The 14,690-nt window shown below is 43.3% G+C and overlaps 1 protein-coding gene across 1 annotated transcript in view; it reads left to right on the plus strand.

Moving 5' to 3' along the window:
* The window catches only part of LOC112220160 (electrogenic sodium bicarbonate cotransporter 1), a 90,740-nt gene that overhangs the window by 39,402 nt on the left and 36,648 nt on the right, over positions 1-14,690 (plus strand). Inside the window, exons 5-13 of the mRNA XM_024381840.2 lie at positions 1,057-1,217; positions 1,366-1,548; positions 4,218-4,294; positions 5,673-5,830; positions 6,023-6,110; positions 7,570-7,724; positions 7,929-8,060; positions 10,680-10,854; positions 12,093-12,226. Of these exons, the coding sequence (XP_024237608.1) occupies positions 1,057-1,217; positions 1,366-1,548; positions 4,218-4,294; positions 5,673-5,830; positions 6,023-6,110; positions 7,570-7,724; positions 7,929-8,060; positions 10,680-10,854; positions 12,093-12,226 (1,263 nt within the window). The remainder of the gene's footprint in view (positions 1-1,056; positions 1,218-1,365; positions 1,549-4,217; positions 4,295-5,672; positions 5,831-6,022; positions 6,111-7,569; positions 7,725-7,928; positions 8,061-10,679; positions 10,855-12,092; positions 12,227-14,690) is intronic.

Here is a 14,690-nt window from a genome sequence, read left to right on the forward strand (position 1 = left end):
TTTGAATACAGTGTTTGACATGACAAAGAATGAAAATGCCATGGACGAGTCATTGGGAACCAAAGTGATGGAACCAAAGTGATGTTCCATGTTTCCTAGGGGGCCCTATAATCTTTGGCTACATTAAATCTTTATTCATATAGCCAACATATCCCTGCTTCTCCTATTCCTCTTTAATTTAAATATACTGTTGCACAAACAACATGCTGATTTAGTCCTCCATCAGCACTGGTATCAGGCTGTATTAGCTAGCTACGTTTGCTCTGACTCAGTACTTTAAAATTTTTTTTTATAATCATAAGCTCTAGAAAGATGGAATTCCAAGTTGGATGACCGTTCAAAACTATTTTTCCCAGTCAGAGCTGGTTTCTTTCAAAGTTCCCTGTTGTCCTGAACGCTTGGAAGTCGGAGATTTCAGAGTTCCAAGTTGTTTTGAACGTGGCATTAAACGGGTTGCATGTTTCGTCACAATATTGTTTTGATTGTTCATTTTAGGACTGATTCCGAACTGAGGATTCTACTCCATGCATTCTCAATGGGCGCAGATTAAGTCTCAAGTCCATTGCTGTTGCTTAAAAACACGATGACATTTCTAAATAGGGCCCCTTATTAATAGGATAACCTTTTGATATCGCCAGATTGACATCATATAAATGATTTACTCTGGACCCTTAAAGTAGTCTTACCAGTATTTTTATTGTGTCATCCCGCATCCGCTGCTATTTTTCATGACCTGTGATGAACCAATAACATAGAGGGGCTGTTTTGTAAAGAAAAGAACATTCTTCTTGTCTCCTTTTGTCAGCGGCCCGTATTTGGCAGTGAAATGATATGAAAGGCTTTGTCTACAGACCTTTATTATGATGTGACCTACTGTACCTTGCAGGACCTGCTGTGCACATGCATCTTTGTAATTATGAGTATTATTTTTAAATCAAACTTAAGGTTATTCCCTCTACTTCTGTATCTCTCTCGTTCTGGGTCTCTCTCTCTCTCACACACACACACACACCTCTCATGCTTTTGCTCTGTCTTAATCTATTCCTCTCTCTCTAGGTGGATAAAGTTTGAGGAGAAGGTGGAGAAGGGAGGAGAGCGTTGGAGTAAGCCCCACGTGGCCACATTGTCCCTTCACAGTCTGTTTGAGCTGAAGACCTGCATTGAGAAAGGCACCATCCTGCTGGACCTGGAAGCCTCCACTCTACCACAGGTGGTCGGTAAGACAAGTACACTTCCCATAAGTTAGAATTGGAACGTTCCAAAACTGTGCACTTTGAAACCAAGCATCCTCAGTATTGACATTCTCTCCATCCCCTTTTGTCTCTCTGTTATCCTCCCCCTGCTTGTTTCTCCATCCTCTATCAGAGTTGATCACTGACAGCCAGATCGAGATCGGTCAGCTGAAGCCTGAGCTAAAGGATCAGGTCATGTACACGTTGCTACGGAAACATCGTCACCAGACCAAGAAGTCCAACCTGCGCTCGCTTGCTGACATCGGCAAGACGGTGTCCAGTGCAAGTAGGCTGTTTTCCAACCAAGACCAGAACGGTAAGGTAGATGCCAGTTTGGTGCAGCTTTTTTTATTATTATTGTTTGCCTCCTAATTACTATCTTATCCCAATCAATTCTACCAATCACATCCTTTTTCCTCTGGTGGTCATCAATACTATAGGATAAGGTGTAGTGTATGTTCAACTTTTATATGCCATCATTTGAGTGCAGTAAAGATGTTACAGGTACATATATCTAGGTGGCTATAGTTTTAACTAGTAATGTGAATGTGACTGGCAACATTCTTTTATGAGTGTTGATGCTTGTTTTTGTTATTCTTCTAAATTCTACTATCTCCAAAGTGTATTCCGACTTGCATATCATTTTATAATATAAAGCATGCGATTTAATTATTTACAACTTCTTGGATGCCATTAAATAATAATAATATGGTACTGCAGTTTGAAGTGTGAGATTGTTCTAGTTTTCTGTCTTCTATCTGTACTCTCACTCTCCTGCACAGATTAACATTCCCTCGTGTTCTCTTCACTTTTTGCCTGCCTGTCTTCCTGCTTTCTTCGTTCCTTCCTTTCTTCCGTCACTCCATCTCTCTTTCTCTCTGTCTCTCTTTGTCTGCACTAAAGCACGCAGTCTCAATGAGCACCCCCAGCCCTTTCCCCACTTGCACACCCAGTCCCAACCCCAGTCTGTGCCTTATGCAACCACGCTTGGCCATGAGGAACCGATAAAGGAGATCCAAAGAAGCTCCAGCATGCAATACATCAGTAAGTCAGGTCACAACACAGTTATAACACATGCAATACATCAGTAAGTCAGGTCACAACACAGTTATAACACATGCAATACATCAGTAAGTCAGGTCACAACACAGTTATAACACATGCAATACATCAGTAAGTCAGGTCACAACACAGTTATAACACATGCAATACATCAGTAAGTCAGGTCACAACACATAACACATGCAATACATCAGTAAGTCAGGTCACAACACATAACACATGCAATACATCAGTAAGTCAGGTCACAACACATAACACATGCAATACATCAGTAAGTCAGGTCACAACACATTTATAACACATGCAATACATCAGTAAGTCAGGTCACAACACATTTATAACACATTGGATAACTAGGTAAGTTAGGTTATAATGCATTTATAACATATGGGATAGGTCAGTAAGTCAGGTCACAACACATTTAAAACACATTGGATACGTCAGTCAGTAAGTCAGGTCAGAACACATGGGATCAAATCAAATTTTATTTGTCACATGCGCGACTACAGCAGTGAAATGCTTACTTACAAGCCCTTAACCAACAATGCAGTTCTAAGATAATACCAACAGAAAAAAGTAAGAGTTAAGAAAAACAAATAATTACAGAGCAGCAGTAAATAACAATAGCGGGGCTATATACAGGAGTACCGGTTCAGAGGTTAACTAGGTAAGTGAGGTTATAATGCATTTATAACATATGGGATAGGTCAGTAAAGTAAGTCATGACACTTATAACACATGGGATAGCTTGGTAAGTTAGGTTATAATATATTTATAACAGGATATGTCAGGTCAACACATTTACAGCGCATGGAATAACTTGGTAAGTTGTGTTATAAATAAATGCATTATAACCTATGGGATAAAAGGTAAGTCAGGTTACATTGCATTTATAACACATGGGATACCTCAGTAAGTCAAGTCAGAACACATTTATAACACATGCAATACATTAGTAAGTTAGTTCAGAACACATTTCTAACACCCTAGTGTGGGATACTTTTGTAAGGCGGGTTATGACACTCATATACAGAGTTTATAACAGGGTATAACACATACCTTCACAATAGTCTGTGCCAAGAAAATTTGCGATCCACATTCATATTGTTGATATGAGCATTGATGACCGAAAACAATACTGTCATGTCATTCTCATGGGATATGACAATCCACCATTTTTTTATGTTTAAAAAAAAAAGGGCATCATCAAACAGCATCTAAGTCACAGTCCTTCATGCCCAGAGAAACAGCAAACAAACAATTAGCTAATGTAGATGCTACTCGGCTATTGACCAACTTTTTTAGGTAATCACAACTCCAACGCAAAGCCAGCCTTCTCGAGTCTGATACTGCTGGCTAAAAGAGGCTAAAGAAAAATGTCTATCTCTCCCACCAACCCCATCATGGACTACTAATAAGACACTGTCCGTGCCCCCTCTGCTCTGCCGTGCAAGTGAATGACCAGTTGGCATCAGATCAGTGAAAGACAGGGCACGGCAGTGGGAGATTTCAGGCAGTACATCTGATCCACTGCAGCTGGCATCGGCCCGAAAGCTTAACTTAGTCCTTGCTGCCTTCCACATTTATATTAGGCCTTGTGAAGTTTCTGTTTCTCTTCATCTTCTGTTTCTCTTCATCTCCTTCTCTGAGATCAGTCTAATCTAACTGGGCCTCTGTCTGTTCTGGGAGTTGCGATCTACCTTTCATCCCAGTGACTTTGTTTGACCCCTGGGTTGTGTTCATTAGGCACTGAAAAGAAGAAAACAGACTGAAATGGGGAAAGACTGCCTGGTCCAATAAGAAACACTAATTTCTGTTTCAGAAGGCTTTAAGCATTTTTTTTCTGTTTTTTGCCTTAATGAACACGACCCTGGTGAACCCTCTCAGGCCTGGTCTTTAAGCTCTTGACCTCTGATCCCACAGGTAGCCCAGCCACGGCCCATCGGAATCTGACCTCCAACAGCCTCAACGACTTTTCTGACCAACCAGATAGAGACCAGGTGAGGATATAACTGTGTGTGTGTGTGTGTGAGAGTGTGAGTGAGAGAGAGATCTAAGCGGGAACTTTAAGAAGCAATTGCTGTTCCCCGGGCACTCTAAATCTTAGTTCCTGCTGTAACAATATGCAGGGTCAAGGAGTCGACACCGTGTGTGTGGGAACCAGAGCACGGCCTCACTCTACTGATAAAGTCTGAGCCTCACACACGACGATAAGAGCCCTGACCCTCTCTCTCAAATGTTTGGTAACAATGTTACCACTCCTCCTGAAGCCTGTGGAAACTACACAGACACAATAACTAACTCCTGGAATTACACGGACAACAGTAGCTAATTCGTCAAATTGATCTGGTCTTTGATAAAACACCAAGGCCTTGCTTTGTTAATCATCTCCTTACACCCAAGGTCTCTGGTTGCTTAAGTTTTATGCATTTCACTGTGACTAAGTACTCAGTGTACCACTTGGACGTTATGTTTAATTTAGCAGTCTATTAAGATTAAGAGATTAAGATTAATATCACTTTATTTGTCAATTGTACAAGTTCCAACTAAAATTTGACTTATTCTGTATCCCAACCCCTCCCAAGACACACATACATATACGGGTTGGAGCAGGGGTCTGCCACACTGGGCGACGGGGAGCAGTTGTTGTGGGGATTAAGTGCCTAGCTCAAGGGCACAACGGCAGGCAATTACATCTAGGATTTGATACCAGCAACCCTCCAGTTTCCAGCTCACTTCCTGTCTGATTTTGTTTCCCATCATACCCTGGATTCGAACAGTTGCTGGCTCGCGCCTCTAACCACTAGGATCCCTGTCTCCCCTTGACCTAAAGTGAAGGGCTTGTATGCATTCACCTGGCCTGTTCTTTTGTATACAGTTGCACAGAGGTTAATCTTTTTTGTTGCTACCTCATTCTCATTACATATCATTATGTAGACTGGTTCAAGTGTATAACAGCAATGAACAGAAAGGGCTTTATTGTGTCTTGTTAATCATACTGCTTGTGTCATAGTGACTCACAGAGTGGTAAAGACGCTTTAATCTGTTTCTAAAAAGCTACGAACTGCAGTGGTGTTGCCACACAATACAGCATGTAATGCCTATGTGCCAGGGACGGGCTGTACTCAGCTGCCCCATTTCATCCATGCAACTGTACAACTTTGGGGCATGTGAAATGTCCATTGTTACGGTACCTTTACTGCTCTTCTCATACTACTTTGATAAGGACAGTCGTTTCAAGCACCGCTTCTCTCGAATGTGTGTCAAGGCTCATTGCTTTCCTTCTCTTTTTTCTGTCTCACTCTATATGTGCTCTATTTGTGCGTGTTCCTCTCTTTCTCTTTCTCTCTGTCCATCTTTGCCCCCCCCCCTCTCTAGCTGAAGAATAAGTTGATGAAGAAGCTTCCACGTGATGCCGAGGCGTCTAACGTCCTGGTCGGAGGGGTGGACTTCCTGGACACACCCTTCGTGGCGTTTGTCCGCCTGCAGCAGGCTGCCATGTTGGGAGGTTTGACTGAGGTCCCCGTCCCTACCAGGTACCCTACTGATACCACCACAACCAACTTAGCAAATCCACCGAATATACCACATATCTCTCTCATAGATATCTCCTATGTCATAGAGGCTGATGCTATATTTATATAGTTTAACCACTAGTGACCACCAGTTATATTCAATTTGGGCTTTTTATTGAACATGCTTCTGCTTTTCTCTTCATCTCCTTTTAGGTTCCTATTTGTGCTGCTGGGGCCCAAAAGCAAAGCCAAGTCCTACCATGAGATCGGACGTGCTATCGCCACCCTCATGTCTGATGAGGTACGTTACCATCGTGTCCAACGCGCATATACAGTAGCTAGTGGAAGTCTACACACCCCTTGGAGAGTTGTCACATTTTGCTGCCTTAAAATGTTATCTAAAAGGGCATTCAATTAGATGTACACACACACCCTACATACGTACACACACACCCTACATACATTCACACACACAAAACACACACACACACACATGCATATTGATGCCACACACACGCTCACAAATAGACACACTTTTACACTCTTCACATACGCTGATGCTACTCTGTTTATTATCTATCACGATTGCCTGGTCACTTTTACCCCTACCTCAATGTACATATTATCTCAATTACCTCAATCAACTACCTCGTACCCCGGCACATTGACTCGGTACCGGTACTCCTTGTATATAGCCTCGTTATTGTTATTTTGTGTTACTATTTCAAATGGTTATTTTGTTAATTTTTTTAAACATTTCAACTGCATTGTTGGGAAAGGGCTCGTAAGTAAGCATTTCACTGTAAAGTCCACCTGTTGTATTCGGCATGTGACAACTAAAATGTCATTTGATTTTGAACCTGCTCGACATTTTCAAAGTGAAAGAAAAAGTATAGAAGAGTTTCTATACTAAAATTGATTGAGTATGTGTTCACACCCCTGAGTTGATACTTGGTGGAAGCACCTTTGACAGCAATTACAGCTGTAAATCATTTTGAATACGATTCTGACAACTCTGCACAATTCTTAGGGCAACATATATCCATTCTTTTTGTAAAAAATTGCTCAAGATAAGTACATTTGGTTGGGAATCATTGATGGACAGCAATATTCAAACCTTGTCTCTGATTTTCAAGCAGACTGAGACTGGACCCCTCCAGTTAACCATACTGCACCTGACTCGTGTTCCCACAGGTCCCTGCCACACCCCCTGCTTCTATCCACACTGTTGGTGGTAGGTAATCCCCCCCGGGATTACCTTAAGTTATAGTTAAACAAAACCCTCAGGATCCCTGTGAACACTCAGTCCCATAGAGATCTTTATCTGACTGATTGTGGCTCTGAGGGATCTTCCTTGGCCTGGGTGGCCCAACGCTCTGTGTCTGAGATTGACAGGGAGATACTCTGGGACAATAAGATATAATGGCATATGGCTTATATAGATGGTGATTACAAACACACCATCTGGAAGTGATTATGATTGGGGATAATTATAATGATTTGGGATCCAATTATTCACAATATCAGGAAGAAACAAGTGTGAAAAATGATTGGTTGTTGGCTGGTGTTGATGTTAACATGGTTTCTGATTGGTTGTGTTGTGGTATGGTGTTCCATGACAAGGACAGACAGGACCTGCGGTGGGTTTGATTAGTTATGTGGGGAAGTAACATAGCTGTTGTTAATGTTAACATTGTTTATGATTGGTTGTGTGCTGGTGTTGATGTTACCTTGGTTTCTGATTGGTTGTGTGGGGTCAGGTGTTCCATGACATTGCCTACAAGGCCAAGGACAGACAGGACCTGCTGGCAGGCATTGAGGAGTTCCTTGATGAGGTTATCGTCCTACCTCCTGGGGAGTGGGACCCTGACATCAGGATAGAACCCCCCAAATCCCTGCCCTCCTCAGATAAGAGGTACAGCTCTGCCACCCACACCTCTAGTCCTAGTACAGTTGTATAATTCTGTAAATGGTCCTAGTTCCAGAAAATTAATTCAATTGTGCATATTTCCTTGGACAGTTTTGAAAGTTATGTCAATATTGGGTGCTCGTGATGAACCTTCAACACTGTGTTGGAGAGTGACGTCTGTAGGCTAACCTGCTGTTTGTGACTGTATAGGAAGAACCAGTATAATGCTGGAGGCGGAGGGGATGGCCCCCAGATGAACGGGGACACGCCGGGACATGACGGGGGTCAAGGAGGAGGAGGGGGACATGGACATGTTGGAGAAGAGCTCATGAACACTGGAAAGTAAAGACTGCTCATTACCACTAGCCTAGCCCATAGCGTATGGCGTAGTATTGAATATCAGAGCAGTCTTCAACGGTTGCCAATACCAACCAGTGGAGGCTGCTGAGGGGAGGATGGCTCATAATAATGGAGTAAATGCAGTGGGGTTTTTAGCATGTAAATCTTGGTGGGGCAAAACAAATTGCCAGCAAAGTCACTACACAGCATTAAACCATACATTAATTGCACTTTAACAGTGACAAACTGTGCCCACAAAACTGTTAGGGCCTACATAAAGCTGTCCCAACAGCAGAGCTTTCTTTCCAGCACCATGGAGTGAATCTTTACCATCACTACACCTGAAACAGTTCATTCAGCCTCATTTACTGCCTTTTTAAAAAACACAGCTGATTTGCTTAAACAAATGCGGTTTCTCCTACTGACAATTGAGATGTACAAACTATGGCATAAGGGAACAATGAGCGGATAAGAGGCGTTCTGTAATTTTGATTAAGACATTAATGAGCGAGCGACGACGGATGTAGTCAAAATAACTATGAGTTCAGCATTTTTGAAATGTACAGCGACAGAATGCAGAACATGGGCTGCTCTTACAGTATTTTCCCTGTATACCAAGTCAGAGCCGTAGGATAAATAAAGGGTGAAAATAAGCAGACAATGAAACCTCTTACAATATTAGATGATGATATTTCTGAAAAACAGGTTATATGTGCAGCACCACCAAGTCAGAACAGTAACGTTAGGTGAAAATAAGAGGAGAAAATAGATTATTAGGGTGAGGCACATGGGCTACTAACAACTTCCTACACAACATACACTTTGTATGACTTACAGTATACATATCTCCCTGACATATTACTACACAACATACACTTAGTATTACTTTTTTTGCTACAGTATACATATCTCCCTGACATATTACTACACAACATACACTTTGTATGACTTACAGTATACATATCTCCCTGACATATTACTACACAACATACACTTAGTATTACTTTTTTTGCTACAGTATACATATCTCCCTGACATATTACTACACAACATACACTTTGTATGACTTACAGTATACATATCTCCCTGACATATTACTACACAACATACACTTAGTATTACTTTTTTGCTACAGTATTCATATCTCTCTGACATATTACATCATTTATGCAGCGGCATATAAGCCATTTTTGGACTCCCCTTGTTGTGCGCGGCGGTCCTCCGTTGGAAAATGTTGTCATCAGAGAAAGAGAAAGGTTTCGAGTTGGATGACTGTTCAAAGCGCATTTTCTCAGTCTGAGTGCTTTTATTCCCGACGACTTCCCAGGTTAGCTACTGTCACCGATTCCTTCCAAACAACTCATTGTTGAATTAGCAATTTCCAACTTGTTGTGTGATGTTTATGGCCGATGAGCACCGATACATTTTATCTATAATTTCTCTTCATTATTTCTCTTCATATGACAAGGATTTAAAAGGATTTGCCAGTAGATTGTCGACTTGATGATAACTGATGATAACTGCTAGCTAAGACTTTGAAAGTAAGATGTTGACATGATCAGTCCAATCAAAGCTACTGTAGATTTTATCTGTGGCCAATGATCTTGAAGCTTCTTGGAAGGGCACTTCTAATCTAAGTCTATGGCAGGACCCAAAGGGCTCACATTCTTGATGTCTACCCTTACTAAAGGCGGGTGATGTAGTGTCCCCATGAGTGACAGAACACTGAGCCAATCACGGTGCAATGCTCCTATTTTCTGCTGGCCTGCTCCACCACCACAGAAAGCAAACTGATATGTGACACGTATTAATTCCAAAATAACATGCAAAACAGGCAAACGCCCCCCCCAAAAAAAAAAAAAAAAAATACATATCTAGTTTTTATTTATTTTTTTGTCGCTAAAATGTGGGGCTCAAAACTTGATGGGTCCCCACTGAGTAAATGGAATGACATCTAACACATGGAAACCATGTATATGATACCATTCCACTCATTTCACTCCAGCCATTACCACAAGCCCAACCTCCACAATTAAGGTGCCACCAACCTCCTGTGATACCAACATGTAGTACAGTGACAAAATGTTACTCAGCAGGGCCTCAACTCTCACTGATATTGGAGTACAGTGTTAAAAGGATTTGCTATAACACTGTAACACTACACATGTTACTAAAGAATTCCAGTGAAAAGCATGAGCTGGCTCACACCCAAAATTGTTATTAGAGGTACTGACTAACAACGAGTAAAACTGTAGGCTATGAAAATAAAGACATTCGCACGCTATATACAAGTGCCCAGCAAGTTATTGGGTAAACCACCAATGGTTCGGCATCACTGTGCCTTCTTCAGGGTGAAAGAATTTCAGAAAATAACATCTCAGGTGTGTGGCCAAAGCAAGCCACTGTTTACTGTTGCCTTTTAGTTATGCTTTGTGCAGACACTGATTTGTGATGAAACAGCATCTTCTAGTAGTCTCGTAAATCAGACAAATAGCTACGCTCACAAAAACAGCATGGGGATCGTAGGGATCCGTCTGCTTTACAAGGCTACATCTTAAGATCATTTTACCATAAATAAAGACTTTGTGGCATAAATGTAACTGTCACATTTTCATTGTTAAGGTTTTGTGGTGGCCTCATCCTGGACATCAAGCGAAAGCTGCCGTTCTTCGCCAGTGATTTCTACGACGCCATACACATCCAGTCGCTTTCCGCCATCCTGTTTATCTACCTGGGCACCGTGACCAACGCCATCACCTTCGGAGGGTTGCTAGGAGATGCTACAGAAAACATGCAGGTGAGTCTCTTTCTGTTCTCTCTTCTCAAAACAGAAGCATTTGAAAGGAGCAAAACAGCATAAGTGAATGTAAGTAAGGGCAAAGACCTGACTGTGTCCCGATTCTCCACCCTTATAACATAGTGGGCACTTTAATACTTTCTGACATGGATTTAAAATGACATAACTCCCCTAAATGCACTCTGAACATTTCAAGACTCTAGGACCAAGAAAATGTATTCAAATTAGCTTCTGAAGTTTGGTTGGTTGTTAATTGTAAAATATGGCCATTTTTAAAAATGTCCTAAAAAGTTTATGTTTGGGAGATAAGAGGTTTTTGTCAGACAGCGAAGATATCGTTTTATGTGATCTGACCAGGTGACATGATTACAGAGAACTCCTGAACCTAAAAACAAGCACAGCCTCCCCCGGATGTGTTGGTCAAGGAAGGCATGCGCAGGGAGGGCTGTCCTCAGGGGATTTGGCTGCTCTGGAAATAACCACAGATCCAGATTACTCAGATAGCCTTGTCACTGCCCCGTCTCACCCTCCCCCGTCTTCCCGATTGCATGAGAGAAGGGGAAGGGAATTCCTCGACTGACCTCTGACCTTTCCCAGAAGCCTTAACTGTCCAAGCCACAGGAGCACAGTGTTCCAGGTAGCGCAGCTCTGATCCTGCATCCCAGCTGTCCACTGTCTCCCACCCAGGCCTGGATATGCTGTGTAAATGACACCTAGTAAAAACACATGATGTCACAATGTGAACTTGAACAGGGCTGCCTGTCTTGATGGGGCAGTATAACAGCTCTCTGTGTGTCTGGAGCTGTGTGATGGGGGAAATAGAGATCTCGCTGAATAAGCAGATTGATATCATGATGTAGTTAGCTTCAATTGCACACTTGACAATTCCCAGTTCCCATACATACACAGAAACTAAATGGATTTCTTTAGATGATAAAAATGTTACCATGTGCTTCCTTTTATTTGTGAGGGTAGGGTACCAGAACAGTAGTTTGGAACCAGACCTTGCCGCCAGTCCTCCACCAAACGCTCTCTGTCCAGTCCCATTTGGTTTAAACATATACAACAGTGGGTTGGAATGTGACCATCACTGTTTACTGTGTCCTTGACCTTTAACCCCACCAGGACACCCACTAACACTTTCAATGGATTTGGGACAAACATATCCATCTGCGTGTCTCTATCTGTATGCTGTTTCTTTGACTCACCAGCCTATCCGTGTCCCTCTCCTCTTTCAGGGTGTGTTGGAGAGTTTCCTGGGCACGGCACTGACGGGGGCCATATTCTGTCTGCTGGGTGGCCAGCCTCTCACCATTCTCAGCAGCACAGGTCCTGTACTGGTGTTTGAAAGGCTCCTCTTCAACTTCAGCAAGTGAGCTCTCTTACACCCGCATTTTGAGCACCACAGATATTGATACTTTATCTCTCTCTCTCTCTCTAGCTCTCTCACTCGCTCACTCAATTAAATTGAAATGGCTTTATTGGCATGAGAAACACATGTTTAGATTTCCAAAGCAAGTGAAATGGATAATTAACAAAAGTTAAATAAACAATAAAAAATGAACAGTAAATATTTCACTCTCAAAAGTTTCAAAAGAGTAGAAACATTTCAAATGTCATATTATGGCTATGTACAGTGTTATAACGATGTACAAAAGGGAAAATAAATAAACATAAATATGGGTTGTATCTCGCCATCTGTCTCTCTCCGTCTGTCTGTCTCTCTCCGTCTGTCTCTGTCTGTCTGTCTCTCTCTGTCTGTCTGTTTCTCTCTGTCTGTCTCTCTCTGTCCGTCTGTCTCTCTCTCCGTCTGTCTGTCTCTCTCCGTGTGTCTGTCTCTCTCCATCTGTCCATCTGTCTCCTTCTTCTGTCTGTCTCTCTCCTTCTGTCTCTCTTTTCTCTGTCTGTCTGTTTCTCTGTCTGTCTCTCCTTCCGTCCGTCTCTCCTTCCGGCCGTCTCTCCTTCTGTCCATCTCTCCTTCTTTCCGTCTCTCCTTCTCTCAGTCTCTCCTTCTGTCCGCCTCTCCATCTCTCCTTCTGTCCGTCTTTCCGCCTCTCCGGCTCTCCGTCTCTCCTTCCGTCCGTCTCTCCTTCCGGCCGTCTCTCCTTCTGTCCATCTCTCCGCCTCTCCGTCTCTCCGCCTCTCCGTCTCTCCGCCTCTCCGGCTCTCTGCCTCTCCGCCTCTCCGCCTCTCTGTCTCTCCGCCTCTCCGTCTCTCCGTCTCTCTGCCTCTCCGTCTCTCTGCCTCTCCGCCTCTCTGCCTCTCCGTCTCTCTGCCTCTCCGCCTCTCTGCCTCTCCGTCTCTCTGCCTCTCCGTCTCTCTGCCTCCGTCTCTCTGCCTCCGTCTCTCTGCTTCTCCGTCTCTCCGTCTCTCTGCCCCTCCGTCTCTCTGCCCCTCCGTCTCGCTGCCTCTCCGTCTCTCTGCCTCTCCGTCTCTCTGCCTCTCTGTCTCTCTGCCTCTCCGTCTCTCTGCCTCTCCGTCTCTCTGCTTCTCCGCCTCTCCGTCTCTCTGCCTCTCCGTCTCTCTGCCTCTCCGTCTCTCTGCCTCTCCGTCTCTCTGCTTCTCCGTCTCTCCGTCTCTCTGCTTCTCCGTCTCGCCACCTCTCTGTCTGTCTGTCCGCCTCTCTCTCTCTCTCGCTCTGTCACTCCGCCTCTCCATCTCTGTCCGCCTCTCCGTCTGTCTGGCCGCCTCTCCGTCTGTCTGTTCACCTCTCCGTCTCTCTCTCTCTCCGTCTCTCTCTCTCTCTCCCTGTCTGTCTCTCTCTCTGTCTGTCTGTCTCTCTCTCTCTGTCTGTTTCTCTGTCTGTCTGTCTGTCTGTCTGTCTCTCTGTCTGTCTCGTTCTCTCTGTCTGTCTCGTTCTCTCTCTCTCTGTCTTGCGCTCTCTCTCTGTCTTGCACTCTCTCTGTCTGTCTCATATTGAAATATTTGACTGGTAAAACATTACCAACACCTTCCTGGATGTTCTTTGGGTGGTGGACCATTCTTGATACACACCGGAAACAGTTCGGTGTGAAAACCTCGGCTGAGTTGCAGTTCTTGACACAAACCTGTGCGCCAGGCACCTTCTGTACTATACCCTGTTCAAAGGCATTTACATTTTTTGTCTTGCCCATTCACCCTCTGAATAGCACACATGCACAATCCATGTCTCAATTGCCTCAAGGCTTAAAAATCCTTCTTTAGCCTGTCTCCTCCCCTTCATCTACACTGATTGAAGTGGATTTAACAAGTGACATCAATAAGGGATCATAGCTTTTGCCTGGATTCACCTGGTCAGTCTGTCATGGAAAGAGGAGATGTCCTTAATGTTTTGTATACTCAGTGTATGTGTCTGTGAGAGAATTCAATAGAAGTAAAACAAATTAGCAGCTATAATGGTCCTAGAGATGTTTTGTTTGTTTTCAGAGTTGGACTGTTGTTGTGAGGATTACCAGTATGTGGAACTGGCTCAAGGGTACCATGGTGCCCACCACATATCCTAACCCCAACCACAAGTGTTTAGTGTTCCTTTTGGGCAGCGTAGAATCTTGTTTTTCTATTGACAACCTCCGGCTTCCTGTTTCCTTTAATAAAAAATCTAGTTAAACAAAAATATAAAAGCAACATGCAACAATTTCAACGATTTTACTGAGATACAGTTCATATAAGGATATCAGTCAATTGAAATGAATTCATTAAGACCTAATTTATGGATTTCACATGACTGGGCAGGGGCGCAGTCACTTTGGAGCCAGGCCCACCCACTGGGAAGCCAGGCCCAGCCAATCAGAATTACTGTAGTATTTCCCCCACAAAAGGGTTTATTGCAGACAGAAATATTCCTTAGTTTCATCAGC

This window comes from Oncorhynchus tshawytscha, linkage group LG20 (assembly GCF_018296145.1).
Source record: "Oncorhynchus tshawytscha isolate Ot180627B linkage group LG20, Otsh_v2.0, whole genome shotgun sequence".
NCBI classification, from domain to species: Eukaryota; Metazoa; Chordata; class Actinopteri; order Salmoniformes; family Salmonidae; genus Oncorhynchus; species Oncorhynchus tshawytscha.